This window comes from Apiospora aurea (assembly GCF_038362705.1).
Source record: "Apiospora aurea strain CBS 24483 chromosome Unknown utg000004l_segment0_segment0, whole genome shotgun sequence".
In the NCBI taxonomy this organism is placed as follows: domain Eukaryota; kingdom Fungi; phylum Ascomycota; class Sordariomycetes; order Amphisphaeriales; family Apiosporaceae; genus Apiospora; species Apiospora aurea.
The window spans coordinates 332,512-358,100 of record NW_027117391.1 but is presented as its reverse complement, the minus strand read 5'-3'; the positions used below and the strand labels follow the sequence as shown (position 1 = coordinate 358,100).

General features: G+C 57.1%; 9 protein-coding genes across 9 annotated transcripts; 6 read left to right on the top strand and 3 right to left on the bottom strand.

Annotated features, from left to right (window-relative positions):
- Window positions 1-527: 527 nt before the first annotated feature.
- Window positions 528-6,151, bottom strand: PG986_004952 (Sec7 domain-containing protein; the record flags this gene model as incomplete). Its single annotated transcript, XM_066841174.1, has 3 exons — window positions 528-4,055; window positions 4,114-4,815; window positions 4,877-6,151. The coding sequence occupies 3 exons, from the start codon at window positions 6,149-6,151 to the stop codon at window positions 528-530; spliced, it is 5,505 nt and encodes a 1,834-aa protein (XP_066701036.1).
- Window positions 6,152-8,614: 2,463 nt separating this feature from the next.
- On the top strand, window positions 8,615-10,015 carry PG986_004951 (Acetyltransferase component of pyruvate dehydrogenase complex; the record flags this gene model as incomplete). Its single annotated transcript, XM_066841173.1, is given in 3 exon segments — window positions 8,615-8,932; window positions 9,036-9,800; window positions 9,818-10,015. 3 exon segments carry the CDS (start codon window positions 8,615-8,617, stop codon window positions 10,013-10,015), a joined length of 1,281 nt encoding a protein of 426 aa, XP_066701035.1.
- A 1,890-nt stretch (window positions 10,016-11,905) lies between these two features.
- PG986_004950 (BCS1-mitochondrial of the AAA family of ATPase) lies at window positions 11,906-13,914 on the top strand (the record flags this gene model as incomplete). Its single annotated transcript, XM_066841172.1, has 2 exons — window positions 11,906-12,770; window positions 12,851-13,914. Coding segments are annotated over 2 exons (1,929 nt in total), but the record flags the coding sequence as incomplete, so codon positions are not given.
- A 576-nt stretch (window positions 13,915-14,490) lies between these two features.
- On the bottom strand, window positions 14,491-15,585 carry PG986_004949 (uncharacterized protein; the record flags this gene model as incomplete). Its single annotated transcript, XM_066841171.1, has 1 exon — window positions 14,491-15,585. One exon carries the CDS (start codon window positions 15,583-15,585, stop codon window positions 14,491-14,493), a length of 1,095 nt encoding a protein of 364 aa, XP_066701033.1.
- Window positions 15,586-16,153: 568 nt separating this feature from the next.
- On the top strand, window positions 16,154-17,008 carry PG986_004948 (uncharacterized protein; the record flags this gene model as incomplete). The annotated part of the gene is made up of 1 exon (XM_066841170.1): window positions 16,154-17,008. The coding sequence occupies one exon, from the start codon at window positions 16,154-16,156 to the stop codon at window positions 17,006-17,008; it is 855 nt and encodes a 284-aa protein (XP_066701032.1).
- Window positions 17,009-17,354: 346 nt separating this feature from the next.
- On the bottom strand, window positions 17,355-18,834 carry PG986_004947 (uncharacterized protein; the record flags this gene model as incomplete). Its single annotated transcript, XM_066841169.1, has 6 exons — window positions 17,355-17,472; window positions 17,618-17,919; window positions 17,982-18,088; window positions 18,159-18,240; window positions 18,319-18,444; window positions 18,502-18,834. The coding sequence occupies 6 exons, from the start codon at window positions 18,832-18,834 to the stop codon at window positions 17,355-17,357; spliced, it is 1,068 nt and encodes a 355-aa protein (XP_066701031.1).
- A 967-nt stretch (window positions 18,835-19,801) lies between these two features.
- On the top strand, window positions 19,802-22,478 carry PG986_004946 (aconitase family protein; the record flags this gene model as incomplete). The annotated part of the gene is made up of 6 exons (XM_066841168.1): window positions 19,802-19,871; window positions 19,943-20,070; window positions 20,142-20,219; window positions 20,298-20,840; window positions 20,922-21,462; window positions 21,718-22,478. The coding sequence occupies 6 exons, from the start codon at window positions 19,802-19,804 to the stop codon at window positions 22,476-22,478; spliced, it is 2,121 nt and encodes a 706-aa protein (XP_066701030.1).
- A 441-nt stretch (window positions 22,479-22,919) lies between these two features.
- Window positions 22,920-23,651, top strand: PG986_004945 (uncharacterized protein; the record flags this gene model as incomplete). Its single annotated transcript, XM_066841167.1, has 1 exon — window positions 22,920-23,651. The coding sequence occupies one exon, from the start codon at window positions 22,920-22,922 to the stop codon at window positions 23,649-23,651; it is 732 nt and encodes a 243-aa protein (XP_066701029.1).
- Window positions 23,652-24,673: 1,022 nt separating this feature from the next.
- PG986_004944 (NUDIX domain-containing protein) lies at window positions 24,674-25,216 on the top strand (the record flags this gene model as incomplete). The annotated part of the gene is made up of 1 exon (XM_066841166.1): window positions 24,674-25,216. One exon carries the CDS (start codon window positions 24,674-24,676, stop codon window positions 25,214-25,216), a length of 543 nt encoding a protein of 180 aa, XP_066701028.1.
- Between the last annotated feature and the right edge of the window lie 373 nt (window positions 25,217-25,589).

Genomic DNA, 25,589 nt, shown 5'->3' with positions numbered 1-25,589 from the left:
GTCGAGCCGTCAATTGCAGATCTAGTCTCGCAATCTTTAACCATGACCTCTAGCTTCTGACGAGGACCTAAGAACGATGTCGTTGCCGTTCTTGGATTCCAACATGCCGCTTTCGCATGGGAAGGGGATGTCAGAACCCGATCTGACATTGCAGCGATCCCAGTATCCCAGCAATCATCCCCCAAAACAAGCCCCCGACGACAAGGACAGCATTGCCATCAGGGTTATTGCCCAAACCAACACGGAACACATCGTATATCGACGAACCAAGTCAACGAGTTCTATCATCAAATAAAACCATCCCATTTTTATACATACAAAATGCTGACCTAAGCTATATCGCCGCCGCTAATTGGCAATCAATTGACCTTTTCTTTTTCCTCTGAGAAAAAGTCATGTGGGCGAAAAGACGTGACCTGACACCAACACATACATATACACGCGCGCCCTAATGCATGCCAGCCCTAAAGAAGAACTACAAATCTAAGTGATTGGTTGTTGTGCTGCTGGCTTGCCTGCCTTCAGAGCTAGCCTCGCATGCGCATCCCGACCTCCCCTTCCTCCCCCCCGTGCCCCAGCTCCCCGCCCGGCGTCTCCGTCGCCGCGACGCTGATGACGCTGTCCCTGCGCCCGCCCGTCATGCCCTCGATCCGCAGCGCCACCTCCCCGATGCGGCGCAGCACCATCAGCAGCGCGCCCCGCAGGTCCGGGCTGACCTCCTTGCCGAGCAGCTCGACCACGAGCGGGTAAAGGGCCCGCAGGTGCTCCTCAAACTCCTTCTCCGGCCAGACCGAGTACCCCTCCAGCACGTCCACCACCACCGGCCGCCACGCCACAATGTTGCGCTGCTGCGACTCCTCCTCGAGCGCCAGGTACCCCTTGATCACGTCCTTGCACAGCGGGATCAGCGCCTTCTCCACCTCGGGCCGGCTCTCCGCCCGCGACGGCGACGTGTCTGCGAACATGCGGAAGAGGATCTGGATGTACGTAGCGGCCGATCCGCTCTCCTGTTTCAGAAGGTTGGGGGGCTGCTTCATGAACCCTTCGCGCCACAGCCGCATCCGCAGCTCCTTGTCGTTGTTGAACTTGCGCGCAAACAGGAACGACTTCTTGAGCAGCGCCATCAGCCGCAGCAGCTCGGCCGAAGGGATTTGCGAGTAAACAGCCTCGTTGGAGAAGAGCTCATTGACCGTCTCGATCATGAGCAGCTGTAGAACACAGCGGGAGATGATCCGGTTGAAGAAGCGGCGGCGGGCAGCTGTCACGACGACAGGCTGTTGCTGGAGAGACGAGCTGGGCTTGAATTCTTCCAGTGGGGTCGCGGCCGACATGGTCGGCGTGCGCAGGCTCTCGTCGTCGGTAGCCGCAGAAGCTGGCGAGCCTGACTTGGTTTCGGACTCTGAGGGCTGGCCGTTCTTGTCAGTGCCATTGATACTCAAAACATTTCCTTCCTCAGTATCGTCGGTCGGCGTCAAGGGAACCTCGAAGCCAAGTCCATTGGGAGGAGGTGAGAGGGCTGAGGGCGCGTTGATGGTAGTAGCCGAGAACAACTGATAAGCAGTCGTCCGCTCGAATAGTTCACAGAAGGAGCCGACGATCTGGTTCCAGTGGCCAGCATTGAACTTGAGCACGTTCTGCAGAATGAGCTGCTGTAGGCAATTGCTTCCTATCCGGGCGATCGTGTCGTTCTCTTGGCAAATACACAGTGCCAAGAGGTCGAGGAACCGATCGAGCATGTACTCCAAGGCATCGAAGAAATGGGTAAATAGCACAATCATGTTCCGGAGAGCCTGGATCATAGTCGTAGATAGCCACACTGACAGCTCTTCATGGCTCAATGCGTTGCTAAGCTCTGGACGTGATCGTAGCACGATGAAGATGGGGTAAAGCTGCTGGCGCCAAAGGATGTCCCAGAAGTCTGATGGGAAGTCACCACCATACTTCAAAAGAGCCTCGAAGAAATAGTTGAGGGCATTGGACCGAACCTCGAGGTCTTCTCCGTTCATCAAGACGTCGTGGAAGGCAAATAGAATAGGGAACCAGAATCCTTCTTCGAGGGATGTACCACTCGGCTGTTTGGTCGAGGCATCTGGGGGCTTGGGCGCATTGACATCCAGATGCCCTGACGCGTCGTATCTGTGTGAAAGGGGGCACTCCGGTTCCTTGAGCATCCGCGGAATAATAGACTTCAACGCCTCCATCGCTTGCAAGCTCTTCCTCTGGAATTTGACGTTCTTGGAGAACTCCGTCAAGCACACAATCAAGTCCGTAAAGGCGCCCTGAGATATAACCACACCAAATCGCGTCTTGTAAACCAAGGTAACGTTCTCAAATGCAAGTGTTACGATCGATTCATGAGGATCCTTCGCGGCCACTGTGAACACGCCAAACATGGTCCTCCATCCAGAGCGAATGTTCTCTCCACGAGCCTGGATCATCTGAATCAGACAGCGTAAGGCCATGTCCTTGACAGTAATGTTGTTGGAATTCGATATGACGTGCTCGAATGGTTTCAGGAAGTCCTTTTGGAACTTGAAACCAGGCAACTCCTCGATCTCCATGAAGCGCATGGACAACTGGCGCAGAGAGTCGAGGGCGAAGTAGACGATCGCAGTGTTGTTGTGGCATCCAACCTTGTTGAAGTGCTGGCCAAGCACAGCCCAGATGTTTGCCCACTCGAATCGTACACGCGTCATATTGTAGTAGCTGATCTCGACAATCTTCTGCAAGCTGTACGTGCGAGGCGAGTCGTTGGAGCCCGACACCTTGATCTCGTCCCAACTGACTTCTGTCAATGCCTGGGCAAAATGAACGATCGCATCGCCCTTGAGGTTCGCCGTGTTGCTGAATATGCGATCCACGCTCCTGATGACTTCCTCGGATCGGCTTTCGAGAGCAATCTCCATGGAGAAACCCTTGGTGGCCGTGTTGGCTCGGTTGCGGTGCTTAGACGATGCCGTCGACTTCTTGGACTCGTTGGTATTACTTCGCTCAGGCGGCATGAAGCGCGCCTTCGAGACATCAGGGATGGCGCCTTCGTCAACTCCTCCGGATATCAACTGCAGCCGATCCAGCTGACTGATGCACATTAGCACATCCTTCCACGACTCTCGGAGATAGTCGCCCTCGGTTTGGCCGAGTTCCAGCATGGCTCGCAGCGCCTCCACGTTCTTGGCGAGAATCTCCTGGGGGTTGTTGAGATTGGTGGCGTTCTTCAACGCCGACATGAAAGCCTCTCGAGGTGTCGACAGCTCGAACAAACAAGCGATCTTGATTGCTTGCTTCATGCCCTCCAGGCATAACTTGTGGACTTCAATGTTGCTGGCCTTCTGCATCTGACTTGACAGTGCGGAGAAAAGCGACATCCAGATAACGTCGAACATGGGTCCCACGTGGCGGAATGAGGTGGCAGGGATGAACTTGATGCCGGCCTTGGCAGCATTGCGTTTCTGGTTCCTGAAGAGGTTCTTGAAGAGCTGCTCAGATCTCAGAGCAATCTCCTCAGACTGTTGCACGTGTGCTTCTCTTTGAAGATCGCGACCAACATTGGAAAAGGCCTGACCAAGACCCGCAGCAAAACCCGTCGACGGTGCCGTCGCCACACCTGCAGCCGCCGCAGCATCGCGCTCACTCTTCAGAACGATCTCGTCGTTCGCAATCTCATCGTAGATGCCCAGCAGGTACTCGTCGGGAAGATCGGCGTTGTCGTTGATACCTCTGTTGTTCTTGATGAAGTCCTCCTTACTCATGCGCCGGGCGATCTTGCTGCTGTGCAGGTCTGTGTTCAGTAGAATGACCGAGTAGGCAAGAACATAAGCCGTATCGGCGTTCGCGAACGCATTGGGGTTGCCCATAACATAACGATTGGCGAACTTCAACATGAAGCGATCAATCTTCTGCGCTTCACCAGGCAGTCGGAAAGACTGCAAGAACTGGCGCAACGAAGGGACGAAGCGCCTCTTGGCGAATTCCATGGTATCCACGAAAGCGTGCATGATCTCGATATTCTTGGGGTCACCCTCGCCAAGGTACTCTCCGATTTGCGCCTTGTCCAACTGAGGATTCGAGATCAGGAAGCGCGCAATGTCTTCTGGACTGTCGCTGGGAATGAACCCCCCCTTGTAGTAGAAGCTTGATGCCTTTTTTGGGCTTCTCGTTGAAAGCCCTGATGGCGTTCGTCATGGCCGTTTTCCTCGCCTTCGCCTTCTCCAGCTGAGCAGGGTCATCCTCCATGATAGGGGTCGAGGGCGGCAGCGGGGTCTCGAGGCGTGATGCGCTGTCACTGGCCGACGGATCAATCGACTCTCGAATGTCTTCTAGCGAGGCGCGAGTCTCGTCAGAAGAACCCGCGTTGGCGCCGGGTCGTCCTACCATGGACCAGTTGACTAGCGACCGCAGCGCTTCGACAAGCGAATCCAGTGCTGTCCGCTTGATTATGTAGTCCTTCGGTACCTCCGACTCGGTTTCCGCCGCGGGAGCGATCTGCACCACCGTCAAGGGCGGCGGTAGCATGCCCTTGAGCTGCCAGTCGGCGCCATTGCCAGAGTTCGAGAACTTATCTTCGTATAGCTGTTCCTGGGCGGCCGTAACAGGTACCGGGCCACTCGCGAACTTGGCGAGATCCTCGATTATGGTTTGAAAGATGTTCGCAACATTTCTGTCGCAATCGTAGTTCAGGTACGTCTCGACCAGGCCGCGGGGGTCACCGCAGAGACGGTTCAGGACGTTGATAAAATACAGTTTTTGCGACAGGGGCGCGGTTCGCCTCGCCAGGAGCGCAAGATAAACTTCATTGAGGAAGACCTCAATTTCTTTCTGATTTCGGGGTTAGTGCAGCCCTCTATGCTCGGGTTGATTGCTGGGACAGGGATGTTACCTTGAAAGGGGCTCGCATGTATTTCAACATGAGCCAGAAAATTTCACAGCAGACTTCGAAGACCCGATCTACGGAGCTGGCACCATTTCGTGTGATACTTAAACATAGATAATACTTAATGGCCTGGAGGAAGCTCGTGGGCTCGTTGCTCTTGGTGTTGGTAATGGTACATAGTGGAGAAGTGAAGATGAGAATATGGTTGTTGAGAAGGGTGCGGATCAAGTGCAAAGAGATGAGCTTGGATCGCATTGGCTGGCCACGGATGTCGTATAATTGGTCGGGTGGCAGGATTTTGGTAGACAAGTTGCAAAAGGACCGGAAGACGAGGTAGGCATCCCGGATGTAAACTTCATCTTCCGCGTCGAGGGACTCGGACGAGTCGTCGCCATTGACGCTCTCGCCAGTCGTCGGCTCGGATACGCTTCGCGCCGGTTTCGTCGTCTTTATTTGTGTGACCATGGTCGGCCCATCGCCTAGGTTTGAGTCGTCGAAGCTCTTTCTGTGCTCAAGATCCTTCAGCGTCAGTTTCGCGCCGTCGTTGGTGGATTCGGATGGCGCCGTCTCGGACTCGCCATCGTGCATGCCATCCGCGTCGTCTTCCGCTTCTGCTGACACGTGCATGTTGCCATTGCCGTTCACAGACTCGGGGGCGTCGAAGGTGACGTTGCTAGTGCTGTGCTTCAGTTTCGACAAGCTCATCCTTGCCTCCTTCATGTGTAGCCTCGTCTTGACGCGCTCAAAGACCATACCCACCATCTGGGTCAGAGTACCTTGGGCAGCCTGTTGGGTGTCGGTGCTCCTGGACAGGAGGAATACATTATAGACTTGGCGGACAGCCTTCAAGAGACCGGCGCCATGCACGACGATCTTATCGTTGAGGACGGCGGCCAGGAGAGCCTGGACAATGTGACGCTGCACATCGACGGGGGTGGTCTCGCCCTGGAAACAGTCGCATATCGTGTCGATGGCTCGGTCGATGAGCGGGGCCTGCTCTGTGCCGTCTTGCTGGAGTGCGCCGGTGTGCGCGGAGAAGTAGGAGGAGGATATGAGCTTGCCTATGCAGTCGAGGGCGACATTCGTCAATTGGCTGCTGTTGAGCTTGGTGGCCAGCTGCAGGGGCGCGAAGACGACGTCGGGGTCGGGCAGCGGCGAGTCTGCTTCCTTGATGGCCTTGAGGGCCGTTTCGGTCAGGTCGGCAAGCTGCTTGTTCCTCTGCGCCTCCTTGGAGGCCTGGATGACCTCCAAAGAGGACACCACGAAGACGAGTGAGGTCATGGCGTCCGCATTCACGACTTGGTGTCGTGGGCCATTCGTGGTCGGCGGCGGCGTCGTCGTCGTCGTTGTCTGGCAACGTGGGTGGTGGTGGTGGTGCTGTAAGGACGGTGCGTGTTTGGTTGGTAATACGTGGTCTTCAAGGTATCTCGACTTTGACCTTGGGGTTGCCTGTGCTAGGGATGTATGTACACTAGGCAGATGCGCTCCTCTCGAATAGGATGCGGCGGGATCGATAGTGGCGGGTCAAATGCAGCAGTGGGATCCGTTACGCGCTCCGTGACCTAGTTCACAAATAGATCAGGCGCGTGGGCAGCTGAGAAAGGGAAGGATGGTGGTGGTGAGCGCTGTCGTCGAGTCAGGAATTATGTGTCCTCAGGATAGATACATGGCATCTCAGAAAGTCGATTTCGATTTAGATTTAGGGGGGCAGTTGGCAAGGCGGAAAAACAATTTGGATGGAACGCGAATAAAGTTCGCACCCAGCTGGCAGCAATTCGGATTGATGATGAATGATTGATCTAATATCGGAAGTAATTGATTGATTGCACGAGCGAGTGTATTTCTTGTCTGTCCGTCCCTCTGCTTTTCGCGCAGCTCGTCTGGGAAACGCAATCGCCAATCCTCCTGCAGTGGACTGCCTGCCGGTTACATAAACCTTCGAGAAGTCTACTAAGTACAGCTGTCCTCGTAGTGCTTGGGTCATTGGCCAGGGGGTGACGGGAGATACGGAGATACGGGGTGCGGTACCAGGTACGTACTTGTACCAGCTAAGGGGAAAGTGCTAGGTCCAGGTGGTCCCTCTTTCCTGCTCCCTCCCTGCAGGCAGACGTTTACGTAGGAGCCAGGAGCCAGGAGCCAAAAATACGACACGATACGACAGCCGGACCCAGGCACTGCCCAGGCTCAGCGCCAAGCTTGCCTCGATGCTGACATAACATTACCATGAAACATTGGCCAGACCAAACACTTGGCCAACCGCTTCCAACTTGAGAGGTCCGATCTTCGTAGGGCCTGGCTTTGGTGTGATTTGATCTTGATATTAGTGAGCCCAGGCAACCCAGGGATAGGGGTGGCCTTGCTGTTCCTGAGCCCCATGTGGCTGAGAGATTCCCAATTTAATCAAACATTGACTGACTGTTGGCAAGCCTCCATCCATCTGAGGTTCTAAGGTTAAATGCTCGAGCCTCCGCTCTACCTAATCCTTTTGAATTCTGCAAGTGGTTGGTTTTGACCTGCTGTGATGAGCAAACCTGCGCAGTGAAATACGGTAGCTCCTGATATCAGCGGCTGGCGCAATCGGTGCAAGGCAGCCAACCTCTAAATGGCATACCAACCTGGTTGCTTTACAGATGTATATACTGAATCGAACATCTCCTCACGAACCATTTCGGCACTATTTGCTAGCTACATATGCTACATAGTCATGTGATGTAGGTAGGCCTTTGATTGAGAGAGACCTATCCCGAATTCCCAACAGCTTGGTTCAAGCTTCAGCTTCACTCGATAAGCTTCCCGCACTATGCGAGATATCCAATGCATGCTTCTACATGCCTAGAAGGTAGGCAAGTAGGTAAGAGGTATGTAATCCCCAGACCTGCAGGTGTCATTGAATGTCATGCTGGATCTGCCAGCAGATTGTGAGTGCTACACTCTTACAGTAATAGCAGACCGGATCTATGCACTATATCTCGCTCGACCACCCCCGTGGACCAAAGCCACATCGTGCTCTAACCCCATTGGGTCCTAGCCATTTCTTCTCGGATCTGCTTCCCCAAGGCTGGTTAGGCCTGCAACGAAGATAGCTTCAATTAGGGTCCTGGAGGGTGTCATCTTTCTGTTGGTATTGGCAATTGAATAAATTGGTCGAGCAATGCCTCTCTAAAGAAATAAACAAAAATTGCCATTGCATACCCAGTATCGTAGAAGATGATCCCCATGAGTCCATTGCAGACAGATATGCACAATCCGCAAGTCAGTTGACGGGAATTAAATTCAAGATAGCAGAGGCGCATCAAGCAAGCTCGTCGGGGGGGTGGGGGCCAGGCCGTAACAGGCTAAGCGCATCGCTGGAAACCCCAAAAAGCCAATTGCGACTTTTTTTTTCTTTGAGCTCCAGCCAGCTTGCTGGGATTGGAAGCGTTGAGAGAGAGAGCTTTCGGAGACAGCAGCGCGACGAAAATATCCCGCCGCTTACCCACGCCTGCCACACCCAGCGAACCGCCTGCGACCTGGACTTTCTTTACCTACCACATCGAATTTTGCGGCCCTCTTGTCAACTGCCAGGCTTCCGGAGAGAAAGCTTCACATTGGTCCCAATCGCTCTCAATTGACGTCCTTCCCTCTTTTTCTTTCTCAATCCCACGGAGCACCAGCGTCTCATCGCTTTCTTTTTTCTCCCCTCCTCCTCGGATTTCCCTTTTCTCGTCCTGTCCGGCAATCCCCCCCCCAAATATCGATATCATCATGTTCAGCGCCGTGCTGCGAAGGCAAGCCCTTCGATCGACCTCCTCCCTCAGAGTCGCCGGCCTCTCGCCCCAATTAGCAAGATGGTACACCTCGTTTCCTCCCCACACCGTCATCAAGATGCCCGCCCTGTCCCCGACCATGACGTCCGGAGGCATTGGTGCGTGGCAGAAGAAGGCCGGTGACACCATCGCCCCCGGTGATGTCCTGGTCGAGATCGAGACCGACAAGGCCCAGATGGACTTCGAGTTCCAGGAGGACGGTGTGATTGCCAAGGTCCTCAAGGACGCTGGCGCCAAGGATGTCGCTGTTGGCAGCGTAAGTAGAAGAATTGTTCCTCCCCCGACCTCTCCGGTCCATCGCAGCCAGAGAAAGAGACCCGAGTTGAGTTCGTGTGCTGACGGGGTTTCCCCAACGTCAGCCCATCGCCGTCCTGGTTGAGGAAGGCACCGACGTTTCCGCTTTCGAGTCTTTCGGCCTTTCCGACGCTGGTGGCGAGGCCTCTGCCCCCGCGCCCAAGGAAGAGAAGAAGTCCGAGTCTTCGTCGTCCGGTTCCTCTTCTGCCCCGACACCCGCCGCCCCCGAGCAATACTCCTCCGAAGGCAGACTCGAGACCGCCCTGCAGCGCGAGGCCAAGAAGCCCAAGCAGACTGCTGCTGCTGCTGCCGGCGGCGCCTCCGGTGCTGCGGCCCCTGCCGCCGCCTCGTACGAGGACATCCCGCTCACCAACATGCGCAAGACCATTGCCAAGCGCCTGCAAGAGTCCACCCAGAACAACCCTCACTTCTTCGTGACCAGCAAGCTCTCCGTCAGCAAGCTGCTCAAGCTCCGTGAGGCCCTCAACGCCGGCTCCGACGGCAAGTTCAAGATCTCGGTCAACGACTTCCTGATCAAGGCTATCGCCGTTGCCTCCAAGAAGGTCCCCGCTGCCAACTCCTCGTGGCAGGGCGACTTCATCCGCCAGTTCAACAGCGTCGATGTCTCCGTCGCTGTCGCCACCCCCAACGGTCTGATCACCCCCATTGTCACCGGTGCCGATGCGCGCGGCCTCGAGTCCATCTCCAACCAGGTCAAGGCTCTGGCCAAGAAGGCCCGCGACGGCAAGCTCAAGCCTGAGGAGTACCAGGGCGGCTCCATCTCCATCTCCAACATGGGCATGAACGATGCCGTTGACAACTTCACTGCTGTCATCAACCCCCTCAGTCCACCATCCTCGCCGTCGGCACCACCCGCAAGGTGGCCATCCCCGTCGAGACGGCCGAGGGCACCTCGATCCAGTGGGACGACCAGATCACCATCACCGCCAGCTTCGACCACAAGGTTGTGGACGGTGCCGTTGGTGCCGAGTGGGTCAAGGCCCTGAAGCAGGCCATCGAGAACCCCCTCGAGCTGATGCTGTAAGGTGGATCTTGTACAAGTAGAGAAATCGGGATATCCATGTGAGGAAAGAGGGCGTTTGAGGCGTACTGGCCTCTTTAATGCGGATAGAAGGTGTATGAAAGAAGTATTCGGATACGTCCAGATGTATTTAGCCAGTCTATCACGTGCTTAAAGACGACTACATTGCGCAGTTCTCTCCATTGGTCGCCCTACGCGTAAATGGCTTCGACGGCGGTTTTGACATGTGATGGGCTCTCTGGCTGGTCTTATAATAGCAGACGGTACGAGACTAGAGACCGTGCTGGTTCGGATCCCATGCGGCTGGTCTTCTCAGCCCTACCGGGCACGGCTGCCTATACAGGAGTACGCCATGGCAGTCTGCTAGCCCTCATAGGCGCGCCCCAACGCGTGGCTTGAGCCTCAATACATTGCTTAGTCCCCACTCCATATCATTTGAGGCCCAATTCGCTGACGCATGAGCGGTGTTGGTTCTCGGTGAGGATCAATCGACCCATACTTCGAAATGACGGTAGACTTGGTTCCTGGCCGTGCCCGTAAAGCCGTGCCGGCTATGGAGGAGCCGCATGCTGGGGGCTGGTGTTCTCGATAGGAAGAATTGCCCTGGAATAGGTATGTGTTCGCAAACATCCCACTGGCAAACGATTCCAAGGGAAGTCATCTAGTGAAGTTGCTTCTTTCGGGACGGACACCCTTAAATACATTTATTTCTACCCTTGCCGGCTCACCGCAAATTAACAACATACCCACCCTTTTCTGCCAGCCCTATGAGAACATGGAGATATCTCGGTAAGAGTCACCGAGACAGGATTGGATGGGCGAGTATGAGATCATCTGGTTGTGGCCAGCGATGGCTGCCTACATCTCTACATGTACTTACACGACATTTCAACGTCTTTGTTTCTTTCTGTAAGCAAACAGTGGGGTTCACCGATAGACTGTCGGTGCTTGTGAAACGACAATTTTTTCTTCTTTTCTCTTTTTTTTCCCCGGTAGGTAGGTAGCCGGCCGGAAGAGACAGGGATCATGATATTCCTGGTCCAATTGGATTGGATATACGACACGAGATGGGAAATCTTTAACCTACGTACTTATGCTTGTGACTGCACCGGGAGCAAACAAACGAAAAACAGTCCTTCGAGCCTGGGAGAGACACGGGAGACACAAAGTCTTTTTTTCCCCCTTCTCTCTCTTGTTTTTTTTTTTTTTTTTTTGCTTTTGCTTCAATCCTTGTACGACGCATTTTCTCTTCTTCAGCGTATCAACCCAGGCAATGCTCCAATGCTACTTGCTGCATAGTTCGCATATCTGATGGTGGCGGCTGCTGCCTTTCCTTTGCCCCCCCCAGGTTTTTGCCTTGCGCTTACTTGATCATTCAACTGAATGAAGCTCACCCACTCTCCGGTCACTCACGTACACCAGAACATCTGCCCGTCTTACGGCTAATTACGGTACATTACCCACAGGCCCATGTAACCGCACAAAAAGTACAAGAGATCCCAGATCCCGCATTTGATCTTTGTTCAGAGGTACGCAGGGTCTCGGCAGCAGACTGACTGGCTGGTACCTGGTTCCTTTCCACCACGTTCCTTAAATGTTTGCCTGTTGTCGCCCTTGTAATCTTCTGATTCATCCGGCCATTCTCTCCCATTGTTTGGCAGTGTTGGATCCGGATACTTAAGAGGGAGGGTGAGTCGCATAAAAATTTGGAGAGAGAGAGAGAGAGAGAAAGAGAGAGAGAGAGAGAGAGAGAGAGAGAGAGAGAGAGAGAGAGAGAGAGAGAGAGAGAGAGAGGTTGCATACCACCCGCCCTCTCATATCAAGCCCAACCTCATATACATACAGTAGTACACACAGACCTACATACATACAGAACATCCCGGGACCGTCAGCATGGACACCACCACCACCATGATTGGCCCGCAACCTCGCGGCGGCGTCCGGTCCCGCACCTCGCGCCTGTTCGGCCAATCAGACAGCGCCGGCGGCGCCGGCGGCAGCATCATGAGGAGCGTGCTGCTCCGGCACTTTGACGGCGGGCAGGTCGCGACGGCGCTGACGACGGTCGACCTGGCCTTCAACATGTACCACTACGCCGCCGACACCCTCCAGGCCGTCTGGACCTGGGTCATCCGCCACTGCGTCGTCACCGTCGAGATCACCTACAGCAGCGAGCTGAAGCAGTCCGTCCTCACCTACGTCGGCGACAGGGTCCTCGCGCGGCGGCACCCGACCGAGCTGCTGGCGCACGTGACGCAGCGGCGGCCGGGGGACCTGGACTCTTACTACCACTCGTCGGGTGTTGCTAGTAGTGGCAGTAATAGGCCGCGCGCCGTCCGGTTCGTGCCCAAGTTCCGGTCCGTCTGGTTCTTCCACAAGCGCTGCCTGCTCATGGTCAAGAGCAGCAGCGTGACGACGTGCGACGAGAACGTCAACGACTACGCCGACATCCAAGAAGACTTAACGATCGTGTGCTTGGGCGTCTCGTCCGAGCCCATCGCCGACTTTCTGGATACCTGCCGCGCGCTCTACGACAAGAAGCGCGAGACGTACATCACCACCTTCGGCAACAGCGGCGGCCACTGGAGCCAGAAGCTGAGCAAGGTGCCCCGGCCGCTCTCGTCGGTCCACCTGGTCGAGTCCGTCAAGGAGGAGCTCGTCGGCGATATCCGGAGTTATCTCGATGTCCGGACCCAGAGGCGCTATCATGTGCGGAATATCCCCTATCGCCGGGGTTACCTATTTTATGGACCTCCAGGTATGTGTTCATCCGGATCTTGCCACTTGCTGACATATGTTTGGCCCTGTGTGGGAAATTGGCTGACTTCCGCAATACAGGAACCGGAAAGACCACCCTCTCCGAAGCCATCGCCGGCGTCTTCCAGCTCAACATCTACGCCATCGACCTGACCAGCGTCCTGGGCGACAAGGACCTGGCCCGGCTCTTCCAGGGCCTGCCCCAGCGCTGCATCGTCCTGCTCGAGGATATCGACGTAGCCGGCCTGGTCCGCGATAAAGACACCAAAGTCATCGCCACGTCCTCCATCCTGAGCACTCCTCCCCCACCTCCGCCCCCTCAACCATCGTTCCCCTCAACGTCCACCAACGCCGTCCTGGCCGGCGCCGCCATGATGGCCCCGGATCAGGCGCCGCTCTTCGCCCACCCGCCCATCTTCAACCGCCCCAAACCCCGCGCCACGGGGTGTACTTTGTCAGGCGTCCTCCAAGCCCTCGACGGCGTAGGATCCCAAGAAGGCCGCATCGTCATCATGACGACGAACCGCCCCGAAGACCTGGACGACGCCCTCATCCGCCCCGGGCGCGTCGACAAAAAGATCCGCCTCGGCCCTGCGGACCGGGACTGCGCCCGCGACATGTTCATCCGCATGTTCGAGCCCAACATCGCTGCCACCAGCAGCAGCCGCTACCACAGCCACCACACGACCCCCGACGGTGCGCTTACTATCCAAGGAGAAGAGATCCTCCTCCTCGACAACAACGCCCCGCCGCCGACCTGCTGCGACCTGTGCCCGACCCTCGACCTGCCCCAGATCCGCGCCCTGGCCGACGAGTTCGCGCGCCAGGTCCCCGAGGACACCTTCTCGCCGGGGCAGCTGCAGGGCTTCTTCCAGACGCACCTCGAGTGCCCCCGGCGCGCCCTCGCGCAGATCGGCCGTTGGATCGAGCAGGAGACGCGGCCCCAGTTCGAGGAGACGGTGCTGAACGTCTGCGTGCGGAGTAGCGGTGGTGACACATGGTACCGGCTCAAGCCCAAGGATACGCTCGAGGCGCTCTTCCACGACCTGGAACGCCGCATTCGTGAGGGAGGCGTGGCATCGCAAAACCAGATGCGGCTCACGTACAGGGAGGCACGGGTGCACCGCAGCGATACGCCCGAAAGCGTAAGTGCATACTTCCTCTTGAAGTGTCGTCCGGACTCTAATCAAGTCGCATCCTGATCTGTATACTAATAAGGTATGGAACAGTTGAAACTCAAGGATAATGACCGACTCGAACTAATGATCGACCCGGCCAAAGAGCAACGGGCACGCTACAGAGGAAGAAATTAGGAGTCTTGCCACACGCGACGCATGACTCTGAAGCACCACCTCTTATGAAACTAAACAAGCATTTGTCAGATACTGTTGTTGGATTGCAGGTACCTGCCTATCTACTCACTGGCTCAAGGGTGCGTAGATACGGTACATCATACGTAACATCGTCCATCGTGCCATGTAAGTCTTCCTTTAGGCTGGGCACTCTCACTTTTTGGGGGTATCATCAGTGGTCATCTTCCATCCATGTCCACCTAGCACAGCACATAAGGGAATTCTGAAACGATAGGGTAACAGGAGACATTGCGCAAAGGGGCGCAAGTTTTGCGAATTGCATAGAAAGTGTATTATAGGCTGGCATCGGACGGAGGGTTCACAGCGTTATCGCATACGGTTTGCATATCGGTGTTATGTTTGTTGTACTCATAGTTGCATGATTTCGCGGATAAATCTTCGTAGCTCATCTGCCTCCTCGGGGACAGTACGGTTGGGCAAGTCGGTCATAGCCGATCGCAGCCGATTATCGCCCTTAAGCGCGTCTTTCATAAGCTTCCGGAGCGTGTCCATCTTGAACGTAGAGTAGGGGGTGATGCGCTGGAGGCTGACAAACTCCTCGAAGAAGTCGATGAGGTTCAGATGCATGAGCAGGTCCTCCTTGTCCACCATGTGCAGGGCCACGAAGTGGAGAAGCCCTTGGTCTCCGGAGGCGGTGGAGACGTAGCGCTCGTTGAAATCCGGGAAGTCGGTGCGGCTAATGGCAGCCAGGTTCAGGGCGGCGAGACGGGGCGTCAGACGGAGGAGCCGGCCTTGGGCCAGGGTCAGCTGCTGCTCGCCCAGGCCGCCCTCGGCGCTCTGGTGCGGGCCCCGGCTGCCGAGGGAGAGGACGAGGCCGTAGATGTCGCGGTCGTGGAAGATGCGGCGCCACATCAGGCCTTGGCCCGGCGGCTTATTGGGGACGGCGATCTCCATGCCATTAAGAGTGGTGGAGGATTGGACACCGTCCGACAGGGGCGGCGCGTCACAGTCGGTGTCGAGGAGGTCGCCCAGGACCTTGGTGCCCTTCTCGCCGACCCCGACCAGGGGCGCGCTCAGCCAGGTGGTGATGAAGGCCGAGATGAGGTTGTTCATCATGGCGAGGATGGCGGCGTCGGCGGGGGAACGGGCCGCCTTCTCGAGAATGGCCATGGCGAGCAGGTTGGCCGAGGGGGCCGGGGAGCGCAGGGCCTGGATCAGCGCCTCCTCGGACGCCATGGACAGGACCTGAGTGAAAGACACGGGGCCCAGCAGTTTCACGGCCAGGGAGCACAAGACGGCCGGGTCCTGCTGGTACTGCTTCAGGATCTCGGTGATCTTGGGCAGCAGGCGCGGGATGAGGGGCGGGATGTTGGCTTCGTTGAGCTGCAGCTCGACGTCGTCGAACAGCTTGACGGTGGGCTTCATGGCGGGGTCGGCGATGAGCTCGCCCAGGTGGGCGTCCAGCTCGTCGACGCCGGTGACGGGGACGGTGTCTGTATCCATCTTGACGGCGATCCGGGACATGTGACTGGAAATGAACACGGCGGAAGGGTCAAGTAGATTGTGTTGTATTGAGATGCTTGCATGGAACCACCCACGGACTTTCCCTCAAGTGATGACAATGTATCAAACAAGCAGGCAGTCAACTGATGGCGTAAGTCGTCAACACCGCCAAACAGTTTCACTAACAAAGGGCAAGTTCAGGTACGAGGAGGGGAGCTCCAGTTGCAGCTGCAGTTGCTGTCGCTCTGTCCCTCCCTGTTTTGGCGGTTGGATGGCGGGGGTGGGGCAGCTTCTGTAGCTTTTGTAGCTTCGGCAGCTCGCCTGATCCCACTAACCAGGCCCCACTAAAAAGTTGGCTGGTCTGATCTTCGACTTTGTCGCGGGCAGAATCTCCAACCAATTCCAACCTTCCGTTCCATTTGCGCAATTACTCACATCCTCTCTCCATTCTTGCACCGCCCAACCAGCCACCCACGCCAATTCTCAAGCTGCTAGTTCACTTTCTTGCACCCTTGGATACTTCCACTAACACACAAACCATTCTGTACATGCAAGTGTAGCATCCCAGATGTCTGGCCGCGGCGGTAGAGGTGGCGGCAGAGGTGGCCGCGGTGGTGGGCGGGGTGGCCGCGGCAACCTGCCCTGGGACTACGATCCCGCCGGCGTCCAAGAGCAGCCCAAGGAGCGGTACCCGAAGACCTACAAGCCGCCCCGCGCGAGCAACTTCCCCCTCTCCGCCGCCGAGGCCCGCGCCGTCACCTACTTCGTCCAGCTGCGCCGCGACTTCCACAACAGCAACCTCTACACCCACAAGCACCTCGCGCCCGACTCGGCCGGCACCTCGTCCAACCTGACCGACCCCGTCTGCCGCGCCTACGGCCAGCAGCAGGCCAACGCCCGCTACGGCGTCAAGAGCAAGGCCACCGTCGACCCCTTCCTGAGCGTGCCCATGTACAGCCATAAGTTCGTCAGCGACGCCCGCACCCTGCCCGACTTCCGCGGCCGCGAGGTCCACCACGAGCTCTTCCCCGAGGACCTCTGGAACACCATAGAAGGCACCGATGACGGCGGCAAGGCGGCTGCCAAGGCCAGCAAGCGGAAGCGCAAGTCTATGGCCGGCGCTGGTGACCTCGACGAGGATGACGAGGACGACGAAGACGTGGTCGGTCGCCACAAGCGCAGGGGCCCCGAGACGGACGAAGAGCGCCGGCGGCGCATCGAAGAGGCTGCTCAGGGCAAGGAAGAGGAGGGCGACATCGCCGAGGAGGATCCGGAGGAGGACGAGGAGGAAATGAGCCAAGAAGACGACGATTTCGAGGAAGACGAGGACGGCGGCGATTACGATGCCGAGCAGTATTTTGACGGCGGAGACGACGATTACGGCGATGAAGAGGGAGCCGGCGAATCCGCCATGGACTTCTGAGCGATACCTACCTTGCATTGGATTTGGCGTTACAAGGGCTACGGTTGTATTCTGGCTGCACCTGCATATGGTCGCGTCACATTGAGAGGACCGAGACTCTCGCGCCTAGGCGGTCAATTTTTAGGAACTACTATATCTTCTTGGTATCTTTTGGAATTCCACCACCGTCTGAAGACACCATCTTGTCGATTTCCGCCCCTTGCTTTCCCAGTGCAGTCTATTAGCCCAGCCCCCTTTTCAAGATCCGCTGAGGTTGTCCGTGTCCGCTCATTGACCCACTGGTGTATTTATGTTCATGTTGAGCTCGGCAGTGTCAAGGGAGCTGGATCTCGGAAGCCTCCGCCTATTAGTTCAAGTTCTCCAAGATCAACGCTACCTCGTCTTCAGCGGTCTCGAGGATATGTTCAGGGCTATGGGCTGGCTTCCAGCCAATCTCTTCCCCATGTTTGGCGGTAAATGTGCAACTGGTGGTCGGAAAGAAGCGTCAGTCCATACATCCCCAATAACAATGATATCTGAGATCAAACGAGCGAGCTCATGCGAGAGAGAGAGAGAGAGAGAGAGAGAGAGAGAAGGAGCGCTGAAACAGAATGAACAGAGTAGACTTACTTGCCGCCCAAATGCACCGCCACGAAGTCCGCCGGGCAACCCAGCGCTTGCCCCATCTTCTCCAGCACAGCGCTGTCCGCCGCCTCGACCCGGGCGTCAGCAACAACGTTATCGCCGCGCTTCGCGAGCGCCGCGGCCATGGCGGCGTACAGGTCGTCCCAGGCCACGCTGCCCGAGGCGGCGAGGTAGTACCCGTTTCTCCCGGACCCGAGACCTTCTCCTTCTCTTCCGTCGGCTAGGATGCGGCGCAGGATGTCCAGGTATAGGTTCGTGTTGTCGAGGACGTGGCAGACTGGCCAAGTCTTGGGGGTTCCGTGTCAGCTTGGCGGGTTTTGATGAATTGATTGAGAGGAGTTTTACGCACCGGCCGACCTTCGTCGGTTCTGTATACGCGACGCAATGCCTTGGCCGCTTTCACGATCGCTACCGTCTGGATGGAGATGACGTTACCGAAGCCCTCGCCCTTGCCATCTATCGGTGACACCATTAGTCATCAGCCGGATCGGAAAGGGGGCTACTATCCGGAAACAGCAAACCTTACAGACGATGCAGGGAATGAAGACGTAGCTCTTCACGCCATGGAGTTCGCACTGCTCGATCACGGCGTTGTTCGTATTGACCGGCTATACATGCACCCAGCTCTCTGTCAGTGATGCCTCAACTCATCATTTCCGCGAACTTATCTTGGCGTAGAAACTTACGGTTTGCATCACTTCGTGCGGAGCTTGCTGATGCTTCTGGATCTGGTACAAGTCCGGATCATTGTCCCGAAGCTCTCGGTCATGAGGGGCCCCCGCATGATTCGAGAAGATCTTGGCTCCTGAGGTCTACATCCGCGTGTTAGCCGCCATGTAGGCCAATGGGGGGGGTGGGGGCCAACTCACGTGTAGAAAGTGGACAGTCTGGCCCGTAGCCTTCTTCACCTCGGCCAGTGCCTTGATCACGTGCACCTGCGAGTCCGACTTGAAGGCGTCGATCAGGTGGAAGACGACGGTGATCCGGTTCTCGACCACGCCGCGGCGCACGGCGGCCTCATCGTACGGGTCGAAGAGCAGGGGCTCGGCGCCGTACTGCTTCTTTACGGCTTCGGCCTGCTGCCCGGTCCGGACTAGGGCGTATAGCTTGCTGTAGGGGGGCAGGTCGGCCGCTGCCCACCGGGCGAGCAGGGTACCGCCCAGGTAGCCGGAAGCGCCGGTGATGAGGATGTTGCGGGGCATGGCGGAGAAGCTTCAAGTCGCTTCAAGTCAGTTTACGTGGTTGAGGGCTGTGTTGTTGGATCCTTCAGGCCGTACTGTCAGAGCTTTTATATAGGCAGTTCTCGTGTCCGTCGCTTTGATCAATACACGAGGATCATATAAGTCCCGTTTGTCTCTTCCTGTGATTACATAGTTGGCCTCCTTTATTCCACCGTCGGTTCAACGATCGTGCCGCATTGGTGGAGAGGAACGGGGACCCGATGCCAGAGTCTGACCAATCAGGATTCACTAGGGACAAAGTCCGCCCTGGTCTTAGTCAACAACAACAGCAATTGCCCGAAATGGCATTACACGATGCCTGCCTATGTACAAATGCTGGACTGAGGACGCCGTCTGAGCTCGTGCTCTTAGAATATGGAGAATGGTATCATCGTAAGTTTGCACGTGCCAAATACGGTCTGATGATGAAAAGCAAAGCAAAGCAAAGCCGATGCGGCTCCGAAGTCTTCGTGGTATGCAAGATGCAAGGACCACCCGATCGATCGACAATCACCCAACCAACCCCTTCACCAATCACCGTGGCCACGGTGGTAACCCCTCGGAGCCGTCAACCCCCCCCCGCTCCCCCGCTCGGTCGCGGGAGAGGATATTCTGGGGTTTTACATCGCCTATGATCAGCGCGTGCGTCGCAACTCTCAATGGCCACATGCGGATGCGAGAATCCCGATTCAGATACCTATTGGCTGCACCTTCCGGATCTGGGCTCCCGCTATTTGGGGGACCAGACCCGTGTGGACCAAATCCTCGGCTTACGGCTCCGACATCACCATGCTCTCCGAAGGAGCCAGCCACCCCGCAGTATGGGCATTTCATATATAGCGAAGTGATGCCAGATGCTTGGGCTTCTCGTTCTCCATGAGGTTTTGCTTTTCCTAGAAACCCGAAACCGGCTCAAACATTCCAGGGCTACCAAGTTAGGATTGACAGCATGGAGAGCGTCATTCCCCAGATCGCGGGGCTTCTCGAAAGCACTCGAGGCGTCAAAGTCCAGAGTGAAGGTACGCGCAACGGAAAGCCCACCAGACCATCAGCTCATAGCGTCTAGATACCGAGCTTCATCCTTTGAAAGCGATCAAGGCTGCATCCGCCAGCATCCGAGATGCGCACCCGCGAGAGTCTGAAGCCCTGCAGCAGGTGCTGGCCGTCGCGGAGAACACGCCCAACTACGGCGGCTTGGGACTGGACGAAGAGGCCCCGGTATCCGTGGCAGATCGCCGGCCCATGAACGTCACCGAGAAGATCTTTGCTCTGCTCTGCACGACGTCGAGACGAAGGGATGGGTCAAGCCCGGCCAGATGATCCGGGTGCGGGTGGACTGGGTCATGGCGAGTGAGCTCAGCTGGCATGTAAGTTCTGGCAGACAATAGCCGGCACATTGGTCAAGGATGCAGTTAACTTACTCCGCCATACTCCGCCTCCAACAGGGCATGGTGCAAGTCTACGACCGCCTCGGCAAGCCGGGCATCTTCCGCAACGACCGCTTCTGGCTCGCCGGCGACCACAGCGTCGAGCCGCGCAACCTGGACACGCCGCTGAGCCGACAACTCATAGCCCAGTCCGAGTCCGCCAAGCGGGCCTGCAAGATGACCGAGTACCAGGGCATGAACTACACCACCATGCACACCGAGTTCTTCCGCGAGCGCACCCAGCCTGGCATGTTTGTTGTCGGCAGCGACAGCCACACCTGCAGCAGCGGCGCCAACGGCTGCCTCGCCGTCGGGCTCGGCGCCGCCGACGTTACCATGGCCCTCGTCACCGGCGAGACCTGGTTCCGCGTTCCCGAGGTCGTCGAGATCCGCTTTGAGGGCCAGTCGCCCCGAGGGGTCGGCGGGAAGGATGTGATATTGTATATGCTGCAGCAGTTGAGGCGCAACGCGGTCGCCGCGGACCGCGTCGTCGAGTACACGGGGCCCGGGCTCGACTACCTGAGCCCCGACGCGCGGTTCGCCATCGCGAACATGACGACGGTAAGCGCAGCAGCTACGAGCGCTTGAGATGCAGGACCTCGAGGGTTTGATGGCGTTAACTGATTATCTCGTGGTAAACAGGAGTTCGGCGGCATCACGGGCATCTTCGCCCCCGACCACCACACCGCCGCCTTCATCGCCCAGCGCAAGCTCGCGCGCCACAAGAACCACAGCCACTACTTCCGCCCCGACCCGGGCTGCGCGTACGCCGCGACCCACGCCATCGACCTCGCCCGCGCCGAGCCCTTCGTCGCGCGGTACCCGAACCCGGACGACGTGGTGCCGGTGGGCGAGATGGGCCGCCAGGACCTGGACGGGTGTTTCATCGGCGCGTGCACGACGGCCGAGGAGGACATCATCATGGGCGCGCTCGTGCTCGAGGCGGGGCTCCGGGCGGGCAGGAGCCCCCTGGCGAGGGGGAAGCGCAAGGTCGTACCCGGCAGCCGGCCGATCCTCGACAGGCTCCGCAGGTCTGGCCTGGCGGACGTCTACGAGCGGGCGGGGTTCGAGATCGGGGTTCCGGGATGCAGTTACTGCGTCGGCGTCAGCGTCGATGTCGCGGCGGAGGGCGAGGTCTGGCTCAGTAGCCAGAACCGGAACTTCAAGAACCGAATGGGCGAGGGTGAGAGATATTTTGATTTTACCCTGCTTGCTTGACAGGCTTGCGTGACTAACCACTCACGTAAATCTAGGCTCAATCGGCAATCTAGCCTCGGCGGCTACCGTGGCCGCCTCCTCGTTCGACATGAAGATGACGTCGCCGAACGACCTGGTCGCCATGATCTCTGACGAACAGTGGGAGAAAGTCAAAGGAAAGGGGTCCCTCTCCTCAGGCCCGAAGACAGAGCCGCACTGGGTCGAGCCCCTGAGCCGACAGCGGCTACTGCGGACATTGACCCTACCCCCAACGCCACCGCGAGCGACGACGCCAATGAAGAAGCAGAGAAAGGAGAAGAAGAAAACGGAACTGCCCCGAAGCTGCAAAACATCCGCTCCAAGATCTACCGCCTCGGCGACTTCATCGACACCGACGCCCTGGCGCCGGCGCAGTTCCTCATGACGGCGGGCTCCGACGCCGGCTTCGGCGCGCACTGCCTCGAGTTCACGCACCCGGACTTCCGGCAGCACGTCACAAACCGCGCGAGAGTCGTCGTGGCCGGCCGCGCCTTCGGCTGCGGCTCGTCGCGCATGGAGGCCGTGCAGGCGCTCCGGGGCGCGGGCGTGCGCTGCGTCATCGCGCCGTCCTTCGCGTTCATCTACTCGCGCAACCAGCCGAGCCTGGGGCTGCTGGGCATCACTATTGCGGACCCGGCGTTCTACGACGCGGTCGATCGCGGCGGCGAGGGGGGCGAAGGGTATAAGGATACCGAAATCGAGATTGACCTCGTCGCCAATGTGGTCAGGATAGTAGGGGGTAGCAGCAGCGGCGGCGACGCGAACGACAATAACAATAACAGGAAGAAGGAGTTCGCGTTTGAGCTCAGCGAGATGGAGAAGAGGCTCACGGAGCTGGGCGGCGTGGCGCCGGCTTTCAACAAGTTCGGCAAGCAGATCTTCGACGCCCTGACGAGTGGGAGCCGTGGGGTCCAGAAGTCATTGAAGGAGGCTCGCGGGACTGGCAGTTCTTTGGCCTGGTAAGGGCCCTTCACTAATAAGACTCCTTTGACTATCCGTCTCCGGTAGAGCTCTTGGCCAGCTCAAACGCGTCATTTTGTCAGCAACAGGAATGCCTTGTTACGGATGATCGACGTGCACGGATTCCGATCCCTAGTGGCAGGAATAGCACATACTTAATGAAGGGCCTCCTTTACCAGGCTTAGTAATTTAAGTAAGCAATTACCATGGGTCTCTAGACTTAAAGTTTCCATTGGCTGTGATATGTAGGTAATTGTATAAACTGGGCTATATTCGCCATCTTTTCTCATAAGTATCTTTCTCCGACAACATACTCCTAATCAGCTATAAGTTTTCAGACATCGCACATTGAAATCCATCCCTGTTTCTATCCTGACTTTTCTATCCTGACTCTTCTATTCTCACTTTTCTATCCTTAAACCGAACCAATTGACGATCACCACAATGCTATTCCCATGGACATGGAGCGAGCCGGACCAGCGGCGATTGCTCTTCGAGGGCTACCCCGTCATAGGCCTCGGACTACTAGAATTGGCTATCTTCCGGAGGCGTTTCGACCCCACGACCGGCTGGGGTGACCTGTTCGCAAACCTCGGGTGCATGGCCGTCGGACACTTGGTGGCCAACGCCGTTACCTGGCGGCCGGTGACGCTGGCGGAGCTGCCATCCCCACCTGCTTCCTTTGGCATCGCCCGCCAGGTTTGGTACTATGCGACGCGGCGGCGCACGCGCACCTACCTCACCACCTGCGCCTGGAGCCACGCCGTGGCCCTGTCGCTCCGCTATCTGCTGCCCCAGGTGCCCAGACTCCTTCGGGGCCTTCGGCTCCTCGCGGCCGTGGCGAGCGGCCTGCCTCCTCGTCTTATCGCCACACCGCTTTCACACTACTGGGCCAGCGCAATGGCAGAGCTCACCTCCTATCGTCCTCGGCTGCCCGGCCTGGCGCTGACGGTCCTGGGCACGGCCGTAGGCTGCTGGGCTGTCTCGACCATGGGCACGTTCGCGGACGTCGACACCTTGCGCATGATCGCGGACCCGGAGGAGGAAGAACGGCGGATCCGACTTGCGAGTACGCCGGAGTGGCAAGAGGAGAGTGCTCGTATGTTACGGGCGGAAGGACTCGTCATGACGTGCATTGGCTACGGTATCAGGTATATGGTGATGCGCAAATCATAAGGATCTCGGGCATACGTCTTGGCTGCAGCTGCCCGGGACACGCTTCTGTTTGAATGGAACCAGAATCGGCGCTGGACACGCTGGTCGATAGAATTACGTAGTTGCATGAAAACATATTGCAAGACCCCTAGGCGTCACTGCTGGCTGGCTAGCTAGCAACAGGGGAACACGATCCACTTGAATTTGGCGACAATGAATACGCGATACCTGATACCATGCCGAGGAACGAGATTCCTGGAGTGCCGTACATGCTGTTCGAAGCGTATTATCTTCCATTTGTTTTCATGAGATTGGCGCTTGCATGATGAAACCAACCCTATATTTGTCGGACTTCCCTGACCCCCCCCAGGCTAAACCGAGAGGGTCGTGGGGCATACATACTCTGCTCGTGTGCGCCCTGCTCACGCGAGAGTTCTACCAACACCAGGCCGCGTTTCTCCTGAACCTGTCTGTGGGGGTTTGGCTCGCTTGTGGCATGCGGCAAGTCTTCTACAACATGTTTGGGGGTCGTGGATGACTACAGCGCTGCAAAGGGGTTGCCAAGGCTCGGGGCCCTCGAGCCTTGACCAAGGTAAATTCGGGGTACCTAATATGAGATCCGAGAGATAAATGATTTTGTCGTTAATTCTATCAATTCGAATTTTTCATTAAGGCATACAGTATTATGGTGTTAGGTGTTAAATTTTGGATTTGATTTTGAGGAGCGCGAGAAGGTTGCTCGAATCCACGGATGAAAACACGTCAGGGGCCACTGCTATTGCAAAGGTAAAATATGGAATCTCCGTTACAGTTCGACATTCCTATATATGATACGGCCAATCACTGATCGCATTTCTTTCCACTCTTTTCTTACTCCAACGGTTCCATTTTGCTGCTCGTCCCACGCTGGCTCGACACTGAGTCTTTGGCCAGTGGCTATTCTACATATCGCACACAATCGGACAGCTACTGTCGACTCATTTTCTGGTAACATCATACCTCTCAATAACCGCACCCACCCCACAATCCCCACCGCTGCTACCATGGCATCATCATCGTCGTCAAAGGTCTACGACGGTACCCAATATGTCGAGAGCTGCGGCGCCGTCGTCTTCGACAACTCAAAACAAAAAGTCTGCCTCCCCCTGCGCCGCCGCGCCAAAGAAGACGGCTCCCAGGAGGAAGCCTGGGTGCTGCCCAAGGGCCGCCGCCACTGCGGCGAGCACCGCTACGCCGCCGCCCTGCGCGAGGTTGAGGAGGAGACGGGCTACGCCTGCCACCTGCAGTCCTTGAACATGGTCACCCGGGCTCCCGCCGCCCAGGAGCCCGAGGCCGCGACCACCGGCAAGCCGCGCCCGTGCCGCACGTACACGGAGCCTTTTATGGTGACGCACCGGAACAAGCAGGACGGGTATCTGAAGCTGATTTACTGGTACTTGGCCGTGGCGGATGCGCAGATGACGGCGGGGGAGGAGACGTTCACGCCGCGGTTCTTTGAGCCCGAGGAGGCGCTCGCAACTATTACGTTTCCGGATGAGCGGAAGGTGCTTGAGGAGGGGATTCGGCTGATGAGGGGTGGTTGTTGATTATTCTGTGGCCACATGTAAATAACGACACGCTTCGCGCTTGGAGGAAAGGGGTGTGTGGTACGTTCCGATCTTGAGCCTCAGGGGGTGTACGACCGCGCTGCGAATAGTGGCACCCTGTTGGTGTAGCAATCATGAGTTTTGGTATTCTCGGCTTCTGGTCAGGAGAGGCACATGTTACGGCACCACCAGCAGGCTTTTGATTGTAGCAAAAGCAAGTTTTGGGTTGTCTAATTGCATAAACGGTGTTTCCACCCCATCGCATAAGTAATATACCACTTTCTTTTTTACCGACACGGATTGAATAACAAATTCGCAACTTGGGCAAAACGAATTGTGCCCTCACGCCGGTTCGAACGGCGGACCTTCGCAT